Here is a 23,076-nt window from a genome sequence, read left to right as displayed (position 1 = left end):
CTATCAATAATACCAATGACATGTCTTTACTCACTTTGGTTCATGTGCGGATCATCGTCTTCCGACGGAGTGGAGGTCAAGTGACTGAAACAGTTCTCCTTACTGCAAAAGATCCCTCTGGTCCTTTGAACACTCAACTCAAGTCATTCCTCTTCAACCTAAGGCTTCTCGTCCTGAAGGAGACCAACTCCACGTACGTCTAAACGACAGTGTTTGGTTACAGGTTAATCATTAACAGATCTGTGCGTCAGATTACAAGTTAATCATCACGTTTTTAATTTGGTCAGCTCTTCGCGTTTTCTTTATAGCCCAGACTACATTGATTGATATTAAAACATTATATTTTCAAACAGAATTCAAAGATCAAACCCATAACACTAAACTTGATGTGAATGAATGTCTTGAGGTTGGGGGAGAGGCCAGAGAGCTGTTCATTAAGAGTCCTTTATGATCTTTTATTGTCTTACTGTTCTCTGAAGCACAAAGTTCACGTCATTCCACTGGTCATGTGATGTGTCTCTCTCCCGTCCTATCGTCTGGTTAGGGAGAGGGAGTCTGAAGTCCAGCAGCAGACGGCTGCTGGACTTCAGACTTTGTTTCTCTGCTGCAGCCAGGCCGAATGTCAATGTGACCAGGAGGCCTGTTGAGGTAATCATGTACCTAGCTGTGCCTGATGCCTAAGAACAGCCATACAGCCAAACACTATCCTTGTTTTGTAGTTGTACTCCATCAGCTCCGTTCCCCCTCTCTCCCAGCGTCCCTCCAGCCCTGCCGCTGTCCCGTCTGGGAGAAGCCCTCCGTCAGCTACCCCACCTCGAGTGACGCCCCCTTCCAGTCCCAGCTTCTACAGGCCTGTCCCCCCTTTCTCTCTGCCTCCATCCAGCCCTGTCATGTCGGCGGTGAGGACCAGCTCTTCCCCTCTGGTCAGTGCAACTGTAATGACCTCTATGCAGGTCTTACATTCTGCAGCGTGCAGCGGATAGAGGATTTATCATCTTTTTTCTTTATGTAGGTTGTATCAGATAGGAGTCCTGCTCCTCCTGGTCTCCTCCTGGTGTCCTCCTGGTCTCCTCCTGGTCTCCTCCTGGTCTCCTCCTGGTCTCCTCCTGGTCTCCTCCTTTTCTCCTCCTGGTCTCCTGGTCTCCTCCTGGTCTCCTCCTGGTCTCCTCCTGTTCTCCTCCTGGTCTCCTCCTGGTCCTCCTGGTCTCCTCCTGGTCTCCTCCTGGTCTCCTCCTGGTCTCTCCTCCTGGTCTCCTGGTCCCCTGTTCTCCTCCTGGTCTCCTCCTGGTCTCCTCCTGGTCTCCTCCTGGTCTCCTCCTGGTCCTCCTGGTCTCCTCCTGGTCTCCTCCTGGTCTCCTCCTGGTCTCCTCCTGGTCTCTTGGTCTCCTCCTGGTCTCTTGGAGGGGGAGTTCAGATCATGAAAGCAAACATCTTTTTTTATGCAGCTCAAATCATCCTGCCAGTAATCCAGCATATAGCGATATTTGATCACACTAAACCTTAGAATATCAATATTAGATAGAAAATACTTCTAACATTTTGCCAATAGAAAACTCTTTGGGTTAGGGTGAGGGTACGCTACAGGAGAGGACCCCAACAGCTCCCCACGCCTGGCCCAACAGCTGCTGGAGACCCCCAGCGAGGAGTGGCTGCAGCGTTCGGCCGCTACATGGAGCTGTGCAGTGACTTTACACAGCAGGCCCGGTCTCTCCCCTGTGGTCTGACAGAGCCCTCGAGCCTGGGGCTGTCCCGACCAACAGGTGGCTCCTGACGGTGTACGGGAGGGACTTGATGAGCCGTATGGGCCATCAAGGCCTCACCTCCACCTTTGGCTCCATTTTAAACATGGATTCCACAAAGAAGGTCAAAAGGACAACAACAATGCATGAAATATCCCAGCTTGTGAAGGTTATAGTCACAAATGTGTCAATGTTTATTTGATGTGCATTTTTGCGCGTGTAAATCCCTATTTTATGTGTTTATTCCTAGATGTACTTTTGTGTATATATTTAGCTTCTGTTTTGTTCTTATTCTTCGTTATATTATTGTTGTGAAAGCACTCTGAATTAGTTTATTCTGTTTAATTCCAGACGACCAAAAAGCTGGCTGGAGCCGCCAAGGGGACGGCGCTCTTGGTGTCCTCCGTCAGCAACGAGAAGGGGCAGGTCCTGATCAGCGCCCTGACAGCCCAGGAGGGACCTGGACCGGATGGTGTCAGGCCTCATCAGGCGCTACAGCGAGGCGGGCGTGGACCGGATGGTGTCAGGCCTCATCAGGCGCTACAGCGAGGCGGGCGTGGACCGGATGGTGTCAGGCCTCATCAGGCGCTACAGCGAGGCGGGCGTGGCTCCCCCTATACTCCTCTACGTGGACTGTGGCTGCTGCAAGGAGACGGGAGGGGAGAGCAAGCTGAAGGCCAGGTTCGGCGGCTGGCCAGACCTCGTCATCCGGCTGGACGTCTGGCACTTCCTTCGGCGGCTTGCGGCCGGATGCAGGACCGACGCCCACGCCCTGTACCCCATCTTCATGGCCACGCTCTCAGTCTGCCTGTTCGAGTGGGACCCTGAAGATGTGGCCCTTCTGCGCCACGCCAAGAGGGAGGAGCTCCGGAGGGAGGGTGTGCCCGGCATCTCCGAGGCTCTGGTGGACGGCCGATTAACCAAGGCCCAGTTGGCGCAGTACTGCAGGCGGAGGACCCGCGCAGAGGAGGCCCCCGTCCGCCAGGTGGAGGCCCTGCTGCTGGAGCTGATGGGGGACAAAGGCGGGGACCTGCTGGGGGTTCCCCTCCTGGACCGGGGGAGGATGGAGCACATCTGGCGAGTTCAGAAGAGGCACGTCCTGCATCCAGGACCTGCCAGGTGTGCCTCTGTACACAAAGACTGGCACCACCACCACCAAGGAGGGAGTCGTCCTCACCAAGTACAGGTGTGCGCGAGGTTCAACATCCCTGGAGTCCTTCCACTGCCACCTGAACCGCTTTATTCCAGGTGAGTTTTGATGGCATCACCAGCGTCTAACACCCTGATGACCATTTACTTTATTGTTAATAGATGTTCTACAATACAATATTCTCTACTTTCAGGGACCCGGGCCAATGACCTGACCCTCCAGCTCTACCTTCTGGACGGGCTGAACCGGTGGAACCAGGACCGGGCTGCTGCTGCTGTGGCTGAGAAGAGGTCCGCTCTCCTCGGCCTCTCGGGGGATCTGGTACATTGTGTCAACACATGTGGCACCAATGTGTTTGGACAGATGTTTGTCCCCTCCTTCCGTCTCCCCACCAAGTACACTAGTAAGTTGCACTGAATACTGGATACTTCACACTGGGACATGAAATGATGACCAGGCATGTATACGTTTGAAATAAAATGTTTTTAATTCTGCAAAACAGATTAGATTCACATATTTGCATATTCGGTCGTCCAATCTGTCATCATAAATATAATCATAACAAGAAGGTGCTATAATCAAATAATGAATGGGGGCTGCACACTTTCCATCTTTATTAAGACCAACTTTAATATGGGTTCCACACATGTTGATGTACTCATTCAGATAATCCCAATATTGTTCCAACATGGATCCTGAGGGGGAGGAGACGGAGCAGCTGCTGGAGGACCTGGCCGACCAGGCAGAGGATGAGGGCTTCACAGACGACACCGAGGCTAGTCTGGAGCTCTTCTCTGCCCTCATTTCTATCCAGGGGCCCAACAGCAGGGTGTCTCCGTGCTGGGCCAGGGTGTGGACCTGCCTGCCCCCCCCCTGTGGCCACCGGGGTCTTAACTCACACACACTGACACACCGACAGCACCACATGACGGTTGGTCGAGGTCGGACTTGAACCAGCGACCCCGTGGTCATGAGGCGCCGTCAGCCGCTAGCTGGGCGGTGCTCCTTCTGACGCTCACCGTCTGTCCGTCACGACTCTACCATGACGTCATCTGTCTGTGTTCGGCTGGGAGAAGGTTTGTCTTCGGGTTCATTATCTTTGATGGAAGTGTGACGTTCTGACGAGAGGGAAACGTGTAGATTCAACATTTAGAGAAAAAGGTGTGGATATAAAATATTAATTCTGATTTAAAATAACTAACGATGTCTAACAAGGCTTTGTCCAACTCACACAGCGCAGGTTTGAACGGGTCTACATATTGAACAAAATTCTATATCTATACATGTATATCATCTACATGTATATATATACATGTGTGTATATATATATATATGAATATATATATATATGTATGTATGTATGTATGTATGTATGTGTATATATATATATATGTATGTGTATATATATATACATATATATATATATATATACATATATATATATATATATATATATATATATATATATATATATATATACATATATATATATATATATATATATATATATATATATATGTATGTATGTATGTATGTGTGTGTGTGTGTATATATATATATATATATATGTGTGTGTATATATATATATATGTGTGTATGTATGTATGTGTGTGTGTATATATATATATATATATATAAATATATATATATATATATATATATATATATATATATATATATATATATATATATATGTATGTATGTATGTATGTGTGTATATATATATATATATATATATATATATATATATACACATGTGTAGGCTAGATATATATATATTAGTATTTGGTTCGATATGTATAACCTCTAACACCTAAACTAATCATCTCTAGTACCTAAACTAACCATCTCTAGACTCTTGTACCTAGCGTCTATATATATGCATAATATATATTAGGCTAAAGTAATAACTTTTATGTGACTTTGCGGATGGTTGTGAAGTGTGTGAAGAAGGTTTCCTGTTGTACGCGTCAGGACGGCTTCTGGAGGAGTTATGAACGACATGAATCATAGAACAGGCCGACACATGTTTATTGTAAGAAATAACTTTTAGTTGGTTAACGGGAATGGAATCACAGTGATCTGAATAATCACTATTCATAATAATTAATAACATAATAATTAATTCATCATTATGTTCTGATTGATTTCCTGTAACTAAACCCTAAACCCTGGAATCAAACCCTAACACCTTTCTATACCCTGCGTGAATATGTATAAACCGATACGTCCCAAACAGTGAGGGTAGACTAATACACAGACAGGAATGAACAGCATTGACTAAAACCAAAAGTAATAGAATTACACAACCAACCGTTTGATAGATGATTATTATTTTCCCATGTGATTCTTGTGTAGGTGTTAACATAACAATATTGTGCTAACAATATCATTGATTTTTCTACATGTGTGGTTCTATTACAGACCCTTGTTATCAACATTAAACGTACAATTCCATTTATACCAGTTAACAAGAAAACCCCCACACCCCTCACTGTTAATGATCCACAGGCTGCACCGAGACCTTCACTGACCGTCCTCTACCGCCTATGATACTATACTCATACACAACTAGATAAATTGATCCACATATATATATGATACGATCCATATATATATATATATATATATATATATGTAACTGCAGGCAGTGTTTTCTTGTTCTGTGGACTATATGATTCATTCCATACATTGACCACAAGGTGGACTCGTATTATTTAGTTGTAATATACCTGTTGATTTGTTTCTTTGTTCTACTATTTGATTATTACCCGATTATATATATATATACACACCATGTTTCTACATACTAGAGACTCTAGCAGGCAAACAGAACTGACAAGGTTACATTCATTTACATGGCTTAGTGCGTGAGGGGTCACCACACACTCTAACATCTTTGTTCCGGGCTTCACCTGCTGGTCCAAGAGCAAACCAAGGGAAGATGTTTTCAGTGAAAGTGTCTTGATAGGTGTAGATGAGAGTCATGTCTTCAGGGTCGTAGAAGGACACCTCCCCTCCATCATAGTCCAGCTGGACTCTGATCCTCTCTGGAGTCCTCTTCAATGTCAGGGTTTGACCAGCACCCAGAGTGTACTTTCCACTGAGGTGGACTAAACACCAGTTTCCATTATCTGGTGAAGCCGAACACTCTCCTTTCCTCTCCACTGACTCTTTAGCAACACCTATAAACCAGTGAGGATGGTCTCCCACCTCCACCTCCCAGCAGTGTTCCCCTGAGCTGAAGCCCTCAGAACCCAGAACATTAGTGTACTGACTGAACCTCTCTGGGTTGTTAGGAACCTTCTGGATTACATCGCTACGTCTCACGCTGGTCAGATCATCAGACAGAGAGAGTGAGCGTGCTGCAGTGTTTGGGTCCAGAGTAACGGGGCTGAAGGTGGTCCTCTGCCCCATCTTCTCCCAGACTCTGTGGGCCAGGTTTCCCAGGTGTTTGGCCTCGTCCAGCAGCGCTCCAGGAAGCAGCTGGGGATCAGAACCGGAGAGCAGGGCTCTGGCGCTGGTCCGGGAGCGCGTGGAAGCGCTGAGGAACGACAGGCCGTCCTTCTGCAGGTCTGCTTCTACAGCCGAGAGACTCTCTGAGAGAGACCGGATCTGCTCCTGAAGGGTGTTCCTCTTCAGGAGGATCCTCTTCCTCTTCTGCTCCTCTTCCTCTCTCAGGGCCTCCACTCTGGCCTCCTCTTCCTCTCTCAGGAACCGGTGAAGCTGTTCAAACTCTGCTCTGATCCGCCTCTCGGTCTTCACCCGCTGTCCCTTGAGGTGAGGAACCATGGCCTCATACGTCTCCTCCAGCTCCTGGTGTCTGCTCCTCCTGGCCTGTAGAGCCTTGAGGTCATGTGTCAGCTGCTGCTTCAGCTCCTGGACTTGTTCTTCTAGAGGAACCACTGTGTGACCCTGGTGGTGAGGGAACTCACACACATGACACACAGCTCTCTGCTCGTCCTTACAGAACCACTTGATATCCTTTAAGTGCTCAGTGCAGACCACCTGGGCCTCATCAGAGGGGGCAGACCTCTGTCTTCCAGCGTAGGAGTCAGCGAGCTCCTTGAGGGAAAAGTTAACAACTATATCCTTTGAGTCTTTCCTCTTACAGACGGGACAGTTTTTGTTCTCAGCTTGGGCCCAGAAGTCCTGGAGACAGCTGGAACAGAAGCTGTGGTGACAGCTCAAAGACACCGGGTCCTTGAGGATCTCAGTGCACACGCTGCAGGTCAGGAAATGTTTGAGAGGAGGAGGGTTTTCTTCAGCCATTTTAGCAGAGGTCTAGACAGGAAGTCTTTCCGGATGCATTCTTTAGTTCTGAAATCTTTGTTAATAAACTCCAGAGGTGGTCTGTACCCTACGGATTCAGGAGGTCTAGAAAAAATAAACATTCATCAGCATAACCCGACAACCATAACTTGTCAAACTATAAAGATTGGTGTGTATTAAGTACGTTGTTTCCTCATTAATGCTAGAACAGGCTGCATTGGCCTTTACCTTACAATCATCTCTAATGAACACTGTCTACCATCGGCAACTTAATATTAAATAGGAAACATCTGAGCCAAATGTCATTTTCTGTGTTAATATATCCCAGAATACTAAAGTTATCTTGTAACATGGGTTCTGTGTTAATATAACGCAGAATACTAAAGTTATCTTGTAACATGGGTTCTGTGTTAATATATCCCAGAATACTAAAGTTAGTATGTATTGTTTACATAAGGTCATCTTCTCTAACTTTATCTAAACTGAATACACATTAGCTTGCCCTGAATATGAGGCTATCAATAATACCAATGACATGTCTTTACTCACTTTGGTTCATGTGTGGATCATCGTCCTCCGACGGAGTGGAGGTCCAGTGACTGAAACAGTTCTCCTTACTGCAAAAGATCCCTCTCGTCCTTTGAACACTCACCTCAAGTCATTCCTCTTCAACCTAGTACCTAATACGATCAGTTGTACTCTGATCACACGTTCATAAGTAAAGGACTTGAATAGTGTCTGATTACAGACAGAGCCCACATTCTCTGTTACAGGTTTGTCAGGTTTTATCAGCGATGTTGGGTGACGTCTCTTCTGTCGGCATTTGAAGCGTGATCCAAAACAAACAGAGCCCGCTCGCCCCTCCCTTCCGTGTTTGGTGCATCCATTAAAAACTATCATGAACGCAGCGCAAAACCCCACAACACCCATCCCTTGTCAGTGATTGGTTTGAATACTATTAATACTAATATTAATACTACTACTACGCTCGCATGGACATTCATTCTGCACTCGTGGGCGAGTGCAGAATGAATGGGAATCGACGGGTTTTCACCCTCAAAATCCTCAGGGTTTAATTTTTTGTCAAGTAATTTGAAAGTTGCATTCAAAAGGGGGGGCTAAGATAATACACAGAATATTGCATTTCATGACGTTACTGCCAGAGGTCCAGCTTTATTATATTAATAAATATAATATACAATATATATTATATGTATATATACTAGTGCTGTCAGTTAAACGCGTTATTAACGGCGTTAACACAAACCAATTTTAACAGCGTTAATTTTTTATCGCACGATTAACGCAATTTATTTTGCTCAAAACAAAGAAGCAGTAGCCTGACTGCTATGTTCAAGGCAGTATGTTTGTATGTTCATCGTTTAATTGCACTATAGGCTTTTTTTTTGTATCGTCCTGTTTTGATCAGTATATGCCAATGTTGTTATCAATAAAAAAAAGTCTGTCCCTTACCAATGAAGAGATTTATTTTCTTTGTATTTGTACCACGTTGGTCATTTTAATGTGGATTTTAAATGCTCTTGCACAATTGATTGCAGTGCTACTTTATTCTGGTCACCAATTTATGTATTGCACGGTCTTGCTGTGCATGCAATACAATATGTAAAGTTGTGTTGCTTATTTTCGAGCTGGTTTGCTAAAGAGGCTGTTGAGCTTCATTCTCTGGTCACTAGGGCTGTAACGATACACAAATTCACGATTCGGTTTGTATCACGATTTTTGACCCACGGTTCGATACATCCCACGATTCTTTTAAATTTAAAAAGCATTTTATTTAAACAACACTTACATACCAATTATCTTAATTTAACATTTAATAACAAATAATTTGGAACACTGAACAGATTTGAACCGAAAGAATACTATTAAAGTATAGCTAAATTAATAAAGAAATAACCAAAGATTGCAGTTGGAGGTTGCTTTTTGCTGGTAGGCATAATAGGGCCCCTTTAACTGTTTGGTTGGTTTATTCAAATATCCTTATTAGCGCTTCTTATTAGGCTATGTAGCTTAAATAATGACATAATCAGGCCATATAGAATGCAACATGTTTAATAGCCTAACTTTCAATAGATGAGGAAAAACATGAACGTCGCAATAACGAGGCATAGTGTTACGAGTAGCATATGTGTGTGCGGGAGAATGGCAGTGTGCATATGCGTATGCGTGTGTGACGTCAGCGAGTGAGTGGACGAGCGAGGAGAGCGAGCGGTAGCACGTGTGTCTAGTGAAGAAGTGAACGAGTCCGGTAGAATAAAGTACCCATCCTGTCAATAATCGGTGGCCGCTTCATTCCGACCTATAAGCAGACAAACTGCCAGTCAAATCACACAAAACAATAGAGACAGGATCACACAGGCAATTTTTTTCGCGCTTGGCCCACTCTGGATAAATGTCGTTCATATCGCATATGAGGACTTCAACGGCTGTGGAGAAATGCAATCCTCCGTAGCCACGGAGAGCTGTGATCACAGAGAGGGCATCTCGTCACATATTTACGGCATCGATAGGAGGGGGCGCTGTCAGCAGACTATTATTTAGACAAATTATTAGCACATTTCAATCGGACAATTTGACCGAAGAGTTAGAAAGGGCATATCGCGCTTCTGCCTTCTCACACCGCGAGACAGGTTCGTGGCTTTGAGTATCGCGATTTTCGGTTTGATACGCGTATCGTTACAGCCCTACTGGTCACCCTATGAGTTCTCTGACCCAAAGTAATGAGTTCCTTTAATGAGTTTCTTTGTGTATTAAAGGATCCTCATGAGCTGAGAACACGGGTCAACTAGGATCGCTAGCTAGGGGTCCCCTTTAAAGTTGTTCATCATGACGAATGGTGCATGTATAATGAGAATGCAAATGTGTCGTGTGAGGATGTGGGAGGTCAAAGGGGGGTCTGTGTATAGCCGGACATTGTATTGTTTTGTATTTTGGGGTCAACCAGCGAAGCTGCCATACAAACAATGTCATTCAACGTTTTCCTATTATTATTTGGGGTCAAGCAGCGAAGCTGTGAGACAACCATTGTTATTCTACGTTTTCCTACTATTATTATCTCTCCAAGGGAGTCTATGGCAGCCCATAGAACACCATTGACAAAAAAGTTGTGAAATGTGGCACACTGATTCAGGACAGTCCCATGATCCCTCACAGCAAATTTGAGGTTGCTAGCTCATGAGCTCTAGCGCCACCAACAGGTTAAAGTTGGACATACATTCATGTTTATAACTTTTTACCCATTCATCCAATATTCAGAAACAAGGTGTCATTAGAATCCTTCGACCGAGTTTAACGCACCCTATGTCGTTGTTTTGCGACATGATGGATTTTAAGCCATCTTGGTGTATGTCAAAAACCTTCAAAATGCATCTCCTATCACAAATGCTGTCCAATCATCTCGAACCTTGGCAGAGATGATCTTCAGGCCATGATTGATAAAACTTAATGAATACATTTTTCAAAACCGTTTGGCCGTGACAGCCAATCAAATCCGACCGCGAAGACACCAAACAGGAAGTAAGCCAATTTCTCAGCAGCCCTTTGACATATCATAACCAAACCATGAAATCATCATGGGGAAACTCGTTAAATTTGGAGACCTTTGACATCTATGGGGACGCTGTAATTAATGAAGATGTGTTTTAACTCCTCTCTCTTCACATGAGTATATTTCAAAAAAAAAAATCAATGTCTGGTGATACTATCTGACCTCCCCATATAGCTAGTCGATTATTTCTCACGGAAACATCAGAATTTGGCCGCCATGTTGAAAGTTGTCAAAACCAATTGTACAAATCCACAGGCCTCCAATCTTCATGAAACTTGCCCGATATGATCTTCAGACCAAGCTGAACAAATGCGTCAAACAGTTTTTTCAAATTCTTGGCCGTGACAGCCAATCAAACTCGACGTAAAAACAGGCCGAACAGGAAGTAAGCTTATTTTTCAGCAACTCTTTCACATATCATAGCCAAACTTGCCAAACAGGAAGTAAGCCCATTTCTCATCAACTCTTTAAGTATACTTACTGAAACAGTCAAAGTAAAGCTTACACACTGCATGATCATCAAGCCTGACATACCTAATATAGATTCTCAAAATGAAGAGGTCTAAACCCTCCGGTGTGCAGGGACGAAAACGCAGAAAAGAAGGAAGAAAAGAAAGCCCAGTAGAGGTAAGTGACCTCAGCCATTATAGTGTTAAACTAAATAGTATTGTGCATCACCTAATATTGCTGCCACGCAGGCAGTTACCCTACTTTGCTAGCTTGCTACATATTACTAGCTAACATAACTTCACTGATCACCTGCTACATCAGGGATGGGCAACTGGCGGCCCGCATCCTCACTCAGTCAGGCCCGCACATAATAAAAAAAAATAAAAAAAAATCTTTATATATATATATTTTTTTATAATTGATCGAGTTACAGAAAACTCGGTCAAGAAAGATGAGAAGAATTCATAGAATTCAAAGGCAAACCCATGCGTCTAGTTTGCTTAGAAAGGATATCAGTCATTAAAGATATCCACATAAGTCGCCACTACAACTACTACAACTGCAATGAATATCATGCTTGTTGGGTTTGAGTTCATTGAGTTGTTGCACTTAATGTTGGGCCACTGTTTTTCAGCTTTGTGACATTATTGAATGATGATATATGTGAGCCCTTTGCACTGATAACAATACTAACCATTCATGTGGCTGTTTGAGCATGCAAAACATGAAATGAATTGTTGGTTAAATTAACATACCGTTATGATTCTGGAAGATTTTTTAGGTAGTGGCCATCCCCAAAATGCACCAGAATGCAGGAAATCATATCTACCAAATTCGAAATTGTGTAGCTTCTCTCAGCTCATGTTTAGTTGAAGTGTGCAGTCATGTGGCCCTCTGATGGTTATGATGAAAAATGTGGCCCTCTTTATCATGAAAGTTGCCCATCCCTGACCTACATGAATGTAAATGTAAAATGACCAGTGGTTTTTTAATTGGCCAGATGCACTCAGGCAATATTTGCAGAGCCCAGCACCTACAGGAGAATGGACACCTGATCCTTCATGTTCAGCTCTCTCTGAACTTTGTAAGTACAACTAGTACTATTGTTGCTGTTTTTGCCATTAGGAAGCAGACGAGTCAAATTCTAATGCTGCGTCAATTTGATGAATAGAAATGCCAGATACAACTGTTCAACTATAATTTGAGATAGGCAAAGGACTTCTCTCTTTTAATTTTGTAGTGGTATGTACAGTATCCATAATAGCACTTTTGTTTGTAGTTTGAGTGTATAGTTAATCCAGTTTATGGGTCATAACTGGCACACAATAAAGTGTCCTTACATTTGGTAAATATCCTTGAACATTCTTCGTAGCATTTCTGTATTCCAATTTATTAGACTTGATCCTTTTTGCTTATGTGTTCATAGTTAATTGCATGAAAAATATTCTTGAGCATCTGGAGGTTGTTTATGTATGTTTATATGTTGAAAAATTTATCTACGTTTTTTTAAATAATTAAAAAGAAAATGTTCTGAAACTTTTCTGTTGTTTGTTGTCCATGCATCACACATTGTTGAATGCAACGTAGTATAGTAGGGCTATGAATGGGTGAAGAAACTGCTAAGCAACGTTAAGGTAACAGTTAATATGTGTCTTCAGTGATGTTTAGTATAGTAATGTAAATTGACAGGGCAATGCTCTGCTCGCGATGGAAACGGTGGACGCAAAACTCAATCTCGCCTAGGGCTACCAAAGGGCTAGAACCAGCCCTGGGGGAGAGAGCGGGAGAGAGGCGATGACGGACAGAGGCAGCAAGCTTCGTTTAGCTTCGTCATGTACCGTATCGTCATCATCGCGGTTGCCAGTTTGGGATCAGTCAAACCAGAGCCTGTGCTGAATCAAACATAATGTTCCTTGCTTGTTGCCCTCTCAGCCACACCGAGCATTACATTAACAACATGTGTAGGGTTGCCAGGCCAGTCAGAATCAGGTAATTTTAGGTTATCATGATCGGACCTTTATACACGGTCAAAATTCTTAATTCCACCATGTTTTCTTGTACTAATATGAGCTTTATGTTTATAATGTTTCCTTTGTTGTTAAGGAAATTGCTTAGTGTATAAAAAAGGGAGGGCCGGCTCTGAGTGCTACCCCAAATAAAAGACTGGCCCGAACTGCCCCCCCCCAGAAATAATGTCCTGGCTACGCCCCTGGGTGGAAGTGGCAATTCCTCTACGTTGCCGATGACGAAATGACGCAAAGTCTACGCACAATGCGGATGTAAACACGGCTAGACTCACGTGGGGGACCTGTATACCTCCGACCCTCCCAGTGAATGATGTCAGTGAAGGTGGAGCGGTTCTCCAGCCCCGGGAAGGGGAACGGGATGCGGGCGGTGAGCGGGGTCCCAGCGGGGGGGCGCGTCTGGTCCGCCGCGCCGCTCGCCGCCTGCGTCTCCAACACCCTGACCGGAGAGGTTTGCAGCGGCTGCTTCACACGGTGAGACCTGAGGACTGCTGAGCTGGTCCTGGCGCATGCATGTGAATCACGCTGTAGGAAAGGGTCTGTGGGGTCGGGGTCGCTAGGGTCTGCGGGGTCTGTGGGATCTGTAGGGTCTGGTCTGTGGGGTCTGTAGGTAGTAGGTACGGTCTGTAGGGTCTATATAAGGTCTGTGAGTGTTTGGTCTGTAGGGTCTGCTGTGTCTGTAGGGTCGGAGTGTCAGTAGGGCTGGTGAATCTGTCAGTCGCTGGTACACATAAACTAGTCCCAGCGGGAGACGAAATTAATTTGCTCTTGTGTTTTTGAAATCCTCGTTATTTCAGCGTTATCCTCCATTTGTACTGCTGTACTGGTGACTGAAAAATATCGCCTCATCGTTGTCAATTTGATAAAAAAAAGTTGTTTCTCTTCTCTTCACATTGCTGTCCTTGTAGGACAAACACAGACTCATAACTTTAATTGTGGGTGTACCCTACTACTTTTATGTCACAGCGCACATGGTCCATGTTCGATGTATCATAAACGGAGCTGACCCATAATCAGTCTTATTGTTTGACATCGATAATGACGCCTCTGTGAAAGGGATGTGTTTCCCCTATCGGCCACCAGATGGCAGCAGAGTACTTTCAATATTACGTTGTGATTCTCAAGGCAAGCTGAAGGTCTCACTAACTACCCAGGCGTCGCTTCATATGGAAGCATATATGTAGCAAAATTCAAATGGCAATGCAATTTGCAATTTGCAATTCAATAAGTAATTACGTTATGCAATTGACAATGCATTATGCAATTTCATAATGTAATTTGTAAATACGTTATTCAAAGTGTATTTTAATATGCAAAGTCACAATGCAATCCTCAATTAAATTTGCAAAAGTTATAACAATAAAAATACAATAACATTTTGTCAAATTCTTTTGAGTTCCTTTATTCAAATTGAAAAGCTATAGCGTCCCCGTGATTGCAATCCACTTCGCCATGCTCCGTGTGTTGCGATATTCAAATGACATTTCAATCCGCAAAACGGAATCCAAAACGGAATCCAAAACGGAATCCAAAGAGGAAATCCAAAGAGGAAATCCAAAGAGGAATCCAAAGAGGAATCCAAAAAGTCAATATGCAAAGTGGCAAACGTATCAGCCAATCAGCGTCTGGGCGGGAACTACTTCACTTTCTATTGTGTCTGACTGTTTTATGTGTGGGGGGAGGGAGTTCCAGAGCCTGGGTGCTGAACAGCTGAATGACCGGGCACCCATTCGTAATGAGTCGTGATGTGGGGATACATAGTAGTCCAGCAGAGGTTGAGCGGAGGGAGCGGGAGGGAGTGTATTCTTGGAGGAGGTCGCAGAGGTAACTAGGGGCTAGGTTGTGGAGAGCTTTGTAGGTGAGGAGTGGGTGGAGACGGTGGGTCTCCCGACCCTATGTTTCGCACCCAGTGCCTGTAGGCAGCACTTGGGAAATCTTTGTGTTTACCACACTGGCGTCAAAACGTACCAGTGAGGATAAGTCGTCTATCCTATCTCCCAGAACACGCACTCTATCTACTGCATCTGTGTCTTCAACACGATTGTTCTCCACATCATCGGCCAAACTTCGGAGCGTATCAATAATCTCCATTGGTGACCATGGACCTGACACATACGAACTAGAAGTGAGCAAGGAAATTACGAGCAAGTGACGTAGTTCCCGCCCAGACGCTGATTGGCTGATACGTTTGCCACTTTGCATATTGTCTTTTTGGATTCCTCTTTGGATTCCTCTTTGGATTCCCTCTTTGGATTCCGTTTTGGATTCCGTTTTGCGGATTGAAATGTCATTTGAATATCGCAACACACGGAGCGTGGCGAAGTGGATTGCAATCACGGGGACGCTATCGCTTTTCAATTTGAATAAAGGAACTCAAAGAATTTGACAAAATGTTATTCTATTTGTATTGTTATAACTTTTGCAAATTTAATTGAGGATTGCATTGTCACTTTGCATGTTAAAATACACTTTGAATAACGTATTTACAAATTACATTATAAAATTGCATAATGAATTGTCAAATGCATAATATAATTCCAAATTGCATTGCCATTTGAATTTTGCTACATATATGCTTCCATAGCTTCACTTTGAAACAATACAGTGTAATTGATGATTCAATGCAAAGAAACTCTTTAAGCTCTTCCAAAGTCTTTATTCTGATGACGGATATTAGCGTTCAGTTGGTTTTGTCTAATCGGCCTTCTGTGTATAAGGCCCCGAAAGCTGTCTGTTGCCTCCTCCAATCAGCAGAGCCGATGTGGCCTCTACGCTTTGAGTCCACATCTCTGAGACCACTGGGCGGGAAAACGGTTGATAATATAATCTATAATTTATAACGGCACTTGACAAAGCATTTGTTTAACAGAGTGTCTCAGGAGTGGATGACTGAAACCCACAGACTGTCTTTGCTAAAAGGCTGCATTCTTGTTGTCATATACATATTTGATAACCACTGTCATACTGGAATAGGAAAGATATGGCACAGGTCCACTGATGATGAACTAGAGAGCAGCATTTAGATGAGAGTGAGTTTTACAGCATGACTGTGATGTCTGATGTCTCCTCACTCTTTGGGAGCAGATATATGTCTTCTCTTCTCATAGTGAATGTTCCCAAAGAGTTGTCTACTAATGACAGAGAGACCGGGGAGAGCGTAGGACCCTGGAGGCGACAGGAATAACAAAAGGGTCCTAATGTCATTTAGACTTTAGATTTCTCCAACAAGCACCCTCCTTACAATCTGTTTAGATTCTAGCTCATAATCACACCCGCTCAAACAACTTATCCCGGTCATTCTGTACAAATATTCCATCTTTTCTCATTCTGAGGAAGTAAAGAAGGAAAGTCGAACAGAACCTCTTGAGTTGATGCATAAGCAGTTGACCTCAGTGACAGGAAGTACCAGATATTATGACAGGAAGGACTTTTACTCTCACTTTGCCCGTCCTCCCCTCTCTGCAGGGTTCATTAAATCGGGTGACACACACACACACACACACACACACACACACACACACACACACACACACACACACACACACACACACACACACACTGCGTCTCCGGGCTCAGCGCAGCCATCGCCCCAATTTACCCGATCCCTGGAAGTCCTGTCAAAACCCGCTCCACTCCTCCAGAGGAACGCCAGATAATGGGTGTCCCTGCAGCAGAGCAGAAACACACCAGAACGTATACTAACACATATACCCTATATGTAATGTATTGTGTGTGTGTGTGTGTGTGTATGTATATATATATATATGTGTATTATGTTTGTGCTGTTCTGATGTTTTAATAATGAACAGCACAATCATTGAAATCATAATTCAGGAAGGACGTTTGTTGTTAGATATATAATATATTGATAAGGAAAATCATTAAGAGCATTCAATTTGTTAACTTTGTTCTATTCATAACATAAGAGATGATAACGGTGTGTATTTTAGTACACCAGTTAGTTGATCTGCAGTGATGGTGAACGAGTTCCATCAGACGTCACATTCAGACATCTCTGATGGAACGTCTGGTCTGGTGACACACACACACACACACACACACACACACACACAGACACACACACACACACACACACACACACACACACACACACACACACACACACACGCTCGCGCTGGACCTTAGGATATCCATAAGCCAGGGCTGTTCCTTGACATTTATTCAATATTTCGACACGCACAAAAAACCTAAACACACACACAAAAAGACACACACGCAAACACACACACACACACACACAAAGACCCCACACACATAGACACACACACACATAGACACACACACACACATAGACACACCCACTATCTTGTTCTTTCTGTTATTGTGTGTGTGTTTGTGTTCCTCTTGTGCGCTCGGTTGTTAGTTTTCTTGTCATGCGTAGGAAAAAACACCCGGTTGTGTTTTTGTGCGGTTGAAGGCGTCGTGGTGCGCTGCATGAATATATATTCAGAATTATTGAGTACATGTGGCGGCCTCACCTCAGCCTGCATCACGCATCTGATCCGTGGGACAGCGTGGTCAGGTGTGTGTGTTCAGGTGTGTGTGTTCAGGTGTGTGTGTTCAGGTGTGTGTGTTCAGGTGTGTGTGTTCAGGTGTGTGTGTTCAGGTGTGTGTGTTCAGGTGTGTGTGTTCAGGTGTGTGTGTTCAGGTGTGTGTGTTCAGGTGTGTGTGTTCAGGTGTGTGTGTTCAGGTGTGTGTGTTCAGGTGTGTGTGTTCAGGTGTGTGTGTGTTCAGGTGTGTGTGTTCAGGTGTGTGTGTTCAGGTGTGTGTGTTCAGGTGTGTGTGTTCAGGTGTGTGTGTTCAGGTGTGTGTGTTCAGGTGTGTGTGTTCAGGTGTGTGTGTTCAGGTGTTTGTGATCAGGTGTGTGTGTTCAGGTGTGTGTGTGTTCAGGTGTGTGTGTTCAGGTGTGTGTGTTCAGGTGTGTGTGTTCAGGTGTGTGTGTTCAGGTGTGTGTGATCAGGTGTGTGTGCTGATTTCTAGAAGGAGCTTTTCTGAAAGTCGTTTTGGGGTTGCGTCAGTGTTATGGGGGTGGGGGGGCAGAGTTGTGGTTCCAGTCAGACACCCGGAGTCCTGCGGCCTGGCTCACTGCTGGAGGGGGGCCGGGCTCAAGCTTCAACACACACAGTGACATACTGTATAGAGATGTGTGTGTGTTGATGTGCGTCGAAAGGAAATGAGCATTTGGAGGGGTGGGGGCATCAAAGCTGTGGTTAATTACAGGCCTTGAAGGCTGTTTTGTTAGTAATGACACACACACACACACACACACACACACACACACACAGGGGATCCAGGAGGTTTGTAATTGGCTCAGTAAAACAAACAACTATTAGAGGTTTCAGACTCAGGGGGCGGAGCAGCGAGGGAGACAGGAAGTGCTCAGATAACGAGGATGGACGGCAGTATCCCCCCACTGAGTGGAGGAACTCATTAACACAGAGACCGCATCCACTAACAATCACTGATAGAGGAATGGAGGAGAGGAAGATGAGGTCTGACAGAGGAATGGAGACTGGTGGACTGGTGGACTGGTGGACTGGTGGACTGGTGGACTGGTGGACTGGTGGACTGTTGTGACGGGAGGAAGGGAAGAACATGCACCCACACGCACGCATAACTAAAGGTCACTTGTACCCACAGAACTGGAATGGTTCTCTCTTATGGTCTTGTTGAACAACTAAAGTGTGTGTGTGTGTGTGTGTGTGTGTGTGTGTGTGTGTGTGTGTGTGTGTGTGTGTGTGTGTGTGTGTGTGTGTGTGTGTGTGTGTGTGTGTGTGTGTGTGTGTGTGTGTGTGTGTGTCGGGTTCGTGTGGGTATGTGTGCAAGTGTGTGATCTGATCGACATGGTGTGGCATTGTTTTTGACAAATTACTTTCTTGTATGTGACACAATTATCTCAGTCTCTCATGGTCTTCAGATCTCTCTCTCGCTCTCTCGCTGTCTGTCTCTCACTGACTCACACTCTCTCTCTTTTCCTCGCCTTCGCTCTCTCCCTCGCTGTCTCTCTCTCTCTCTCTCTCTCTCTGTTTCTCTCTCTCGCTCTCTCGCTCTCTGTCTCTCTCTCGCTCTCTGTCTTGCTCACTCGCTCTCTCTCGCTCTAGATAAATAGTCTAAGAGTTTAATGAGAGTTTTGATTGAGCGTTCCATCAGTGAACTTCCAGTGGGTCTTATCAAAGGGTTCAGAGATGAGCGAGGGGAAGTTGCGTTTGTTTGTCTTTTCTGACAGTCTGTCAACGTGAGGAGTTCACATTTCTGACACGAAGACATTACCTTTGAGGGAAACAAATTTACAGGCATAAACAATGCATTTTCCACCATCACAATACATGATACGGATATGGAAATTGAGAATGGATTTTATTTATTTATTATTTTAGTCAGTTTGTTTATTTGATCATTTATACATTAAACCAGTGTTGTCTATGCTGCAGCATTCATGTTTTATTAGGACTATAAAAGAGCAGTCATGGATTGTACTCGTGTTAATATATATACAGTATATCTATATATATTATATCCATATTACCCATTTGTTTTACTTAAAACCACCCTTTCCCCTCGCAGTTCTATCATATTTAAAACATGTTTTTATAAAAAAACAAAACAAAAAAAAACATAAAAAGAGTGAAATTATTGGAACAGCTTTTTGGAACATACTGTCAAACAGTCATAAATATGTTATTGTGACTTTGCAGCTATTGATTCGCTACGAAATACGATTTTTATAACCAGAGCCAGCGTGAAGAACGCAAACAGCTCCCGGGGTCTCTGTTCCTGAACGTTTGAGGGATGAGAGACGGAGGCAGGTCTCTTTGAAACCCTTCCTCCTGTCCCGGTGTTCCCTTCCTCTCCTGCTGTCATCAGTTGTCTTTAATCACAGGTCTGATCTTCTGTTTGGTGGTTCTTGTCAGAGATCCTTCGATCATCCATCCCAGCTCTTTCCCTGTTGACTCATTATTGTTGTGCTCACCTCAGATGACACCCTTTAGGTAATTACCCTTTTGCACCTCCCTCCCTCTCTCCCATCCCTCCCTCTCTCCCCCTCTGTCTCTCTCACCATCCCTCCCTCCCTCCCTCCCTCCCTCCCTCCCTCCCTCCCTCCCTCCCTCCCTCTCCCCATCCCTCTCTCCCTCTCCCCATCCCTCCCTCCCTCTCTCCCTCCCTCCCTCCCTCTCTCTCTCCCCATCCCTCCCTCCCTCTCCCCATCCCTCCCTCCCTCCCTCCCTCCCTCCCTCCCTCTCCCCATCCCTCTCTCCCTCTCCCCATCCCTCCCTCCCTCTCTCTCCCCATCCCTCCCTCCCTCCCTCCCTCCCTCCCTCCCTCCCTCCCTCTCTCCCTCCCTCCCTCCCTCCCTCTCTCCCCATCCCCCCTCCCTCCCTCCCTCCCTCTCCCCATCCCACCCTCCCTCCCTCCCTCCCTCCCTCCCTCCCTTCCTCCCTCTCTCCCTCTCCCCATCCCTCCCTCCTCTCCCTCCATCCCTCCCCATCTCCCCCTCCCACCCTCCCTCCCTCTCCCCATCCCTCCCTCCCTCCCCCCATCCCTCCCTCCCTCCCTCCCTCCCTCCCTCTCCCCATCCCTCCCTCCCTCCCTCTCTCCCTTCCCACCCCCCCTCCCTCTCTCGCCATCCCTCCTTCCCACCCTCAGATCATTTTGCCTCCATCTGTCACTCTCCAGAGTCCCTCCCCCTGCCGACAGACACCCAGGTGGCTCTGAACACCTGAGACTAGACAGTTTGCAAACGGATGATCTGATGTGAGTTTTAGTTTGAACAGGTCCTGGGTCCCGCCCCTTGGCGCGTCGTCTCCCTTCCTGTCTTCGTCACGATTCAGCCGTTCATGTGTTCATTCAGATCCACGGCTGGAAACCATTTCTACGTCCAAGTGTGTGTGTGTGTGTGTGTGTGTGTGTGTGTGTGTGTGTGTGTGTGTGTGTGTGTGTGTGTGTGTGTGTGTGTGTGTGTGTGTGTGTGTGTGTGTGTGTGTGTGTGTGTCACAGAGCCCCTCAGGAAACTAAGTCCCCCCTCTGACTGCGAGCCCCCCACCGTGTATTAAAGACCTCTCGATGGTCAGCTGGCGAGACGTTTCAGACCAACGGACCGGGCGGTGTCTCTTAGAGATAATGATGAGCCTTTCTTCCCCTACGGGCCTTTCCTGGAACAGATGTTGTCTTGTTGATAGCCCACATGTAAAGGCGATCTGCGTGACGTTTGGCCTTTATCCTCCTGCTCCGCGCTGGGTAGCGGCTAGGTGATGTAGCTCGTTACTGAGCAGGCTCCTCTTGACACTTCTTGGGGGTTGTATGCTAATTACCCCCCCCCCCCATGTAATGGTTTAGTGAAGCAGAAAGTCAAATTGAATCAAAGAGGCTTAATCGAAAAGGGCATGAGCTAGGCTAAATAGCGAGGCTAGGCTATATAGTGTTTTATAATCCGCAAGGCGTTCAACCTTTTACATTCCCGAGCCTTCTTCACGATACGTGTGGTTATTGGTACGCCCTCACCGTGCACTGTAGTGCTCATCTATTATTCATGACACACACACACGCACACACTCTATCTTTCACACATATGTACCACTGGCTGCTGTGTGGGAGTGAGCCATAGCTCGGCCTACAAATGAGAAAAAGCAGTGTGGCATGACCAGGCGGTCCGGAGAACAGGACCTCATTAATTATGGAGAGACACACACACACACACACACACACACACACACACACACACACACACACACACACACACACACACACACACACACACACACACACACACACACACACACACACACACACACACACTATCTTGCGTAGCCATTGGCCAAGCTTGGATCTCATTTGGGAAGTGATTTGCATTCCGTACCGTGCGTGTGCGTGTGCGTGTGCACGCTCCCACCAAAGGCGTGCTGGGCGGCCGCCCTAATTAGGCGTCTGATAGCGTAGCTCTCGTCGTAAACACACGTGGTAAACCCCCTCTTTGTCCCGCTTATTAATACACTACTCCCACGTAATTGATATTTTTTAATTGGAAGGAATTATGTGCAGGCGCATCGTTGAACGGCCGTGCTCGGTCCCTAGCGCGAACGCTGTCGTCTCTCCCTCCCCACGCCTCCTCCCTCCCCACCTGCTCCACACCATCACCTGAGAAACGCTTTCATCTCTCAGCCGTCCCCCCGTCTGCGGCGGGGGGGGGGGGCGGTGTGTTGTGGCTCCTGGGCGCAGCGACTGTCAACACGCTGAAGTCTGCCGGCGGTTCGGTTCTGTTCCTGTAATAAAACACTTGATGGGCCGTCAGGAGAAGAGCGCCACATCAAATCAAAGAGGCGCTTGTCTGGCTTTGGTTGTCACAAAGTTTCACCTCAAAGACTCAACGTCGGCTTAGAGCAGTAAACACATTCTATTGAGTGTTTTAAACCCATTTCCTCCAGCAGTTATTTAGTGTGTTCATCTTGACCGCCAAATCCACGTGATGCGAGTCCCTCCCAGTGTCACGTTACGCATACAGCTGAGACGCTGTCCTTAGTCACGGGAAATCGTTCAATGATGACCCTACTACAGGGACCCATACTTCAGGATGTATTACAAACTATTATTGCACGGTATTATTGCAGCAAAGATAAAAAAAAACACTGTTAACCATCAGCAGACATGGCCGATTCTACAAATGATCAGAGGCCTCTTACATGAAGATAGATGTGTGGCCCTCCAGGTAGGAGAGGCCGAACGAGGCAGCAGCAGCAGCAGCTCTGTGCTGTCATCCATCCGGAGTAACGAGCCTCTGCAGGCCTAGAGGCAGGCGGCAGCCAGCAGCCAATGAGAGCAGGGGGGCCAGCGCTGGGGGGACGGCATAAATACATGTTG

The 23,076-nt window shown here is 45.6% G+C and overlaps 1 protein-coding gene across 1 annotated transcript; it reads right to left on the bottom strand.

Moving 5' to 3' along the window:
- Positions 1-4,737: 4,737 nt before the first annotated feature.
- Positions 4,738-8,143, bottom strand: LOC130403128 (zinc-binding protein A33-like). Its single transcript, XM_056607310.1, has 2 exons — positions 7,711-8,143; positions 4,738-7,266 (listed from the first exon to the last, which is right to left on the bottom strand). Exon 2 carries the CDS (start codon positions 7,159-7,161, stop codon positions 5,740-5,742), a length of 1,422 nt encoding a protein of 473 aa, XP_056463285.1. The 5' UTR covers positions 7,162-7,266; positions 7,711-8,143; the 3' UTR covers positions 4,738-5,739.
- Positions 8,144-23,076: the final 14,933 nt, after the last annotated feature.

Source organism: Gadus chalcogrammus, chromosome 14 (genome assembly GCF_026213295.1).
Source record: "Gadus chalcogrammus isolate NIFS_2021 chromosome 14, NIFS_Gcha_1.0, whole genome shotgun sequence".
Taxonomy (NCBI): domain Eukaryota; kingdom Metazoa; phylum Chordata; class Actinopteri; order Gadiformes; family Gadidae; genus Gadus; species Gadus chalcogrammus.
The sequence above is the reverse complement of the archived record's forward strand: the minus strand, read 5'-3'. Positions and strand labels throughout refer to the sequence as shown.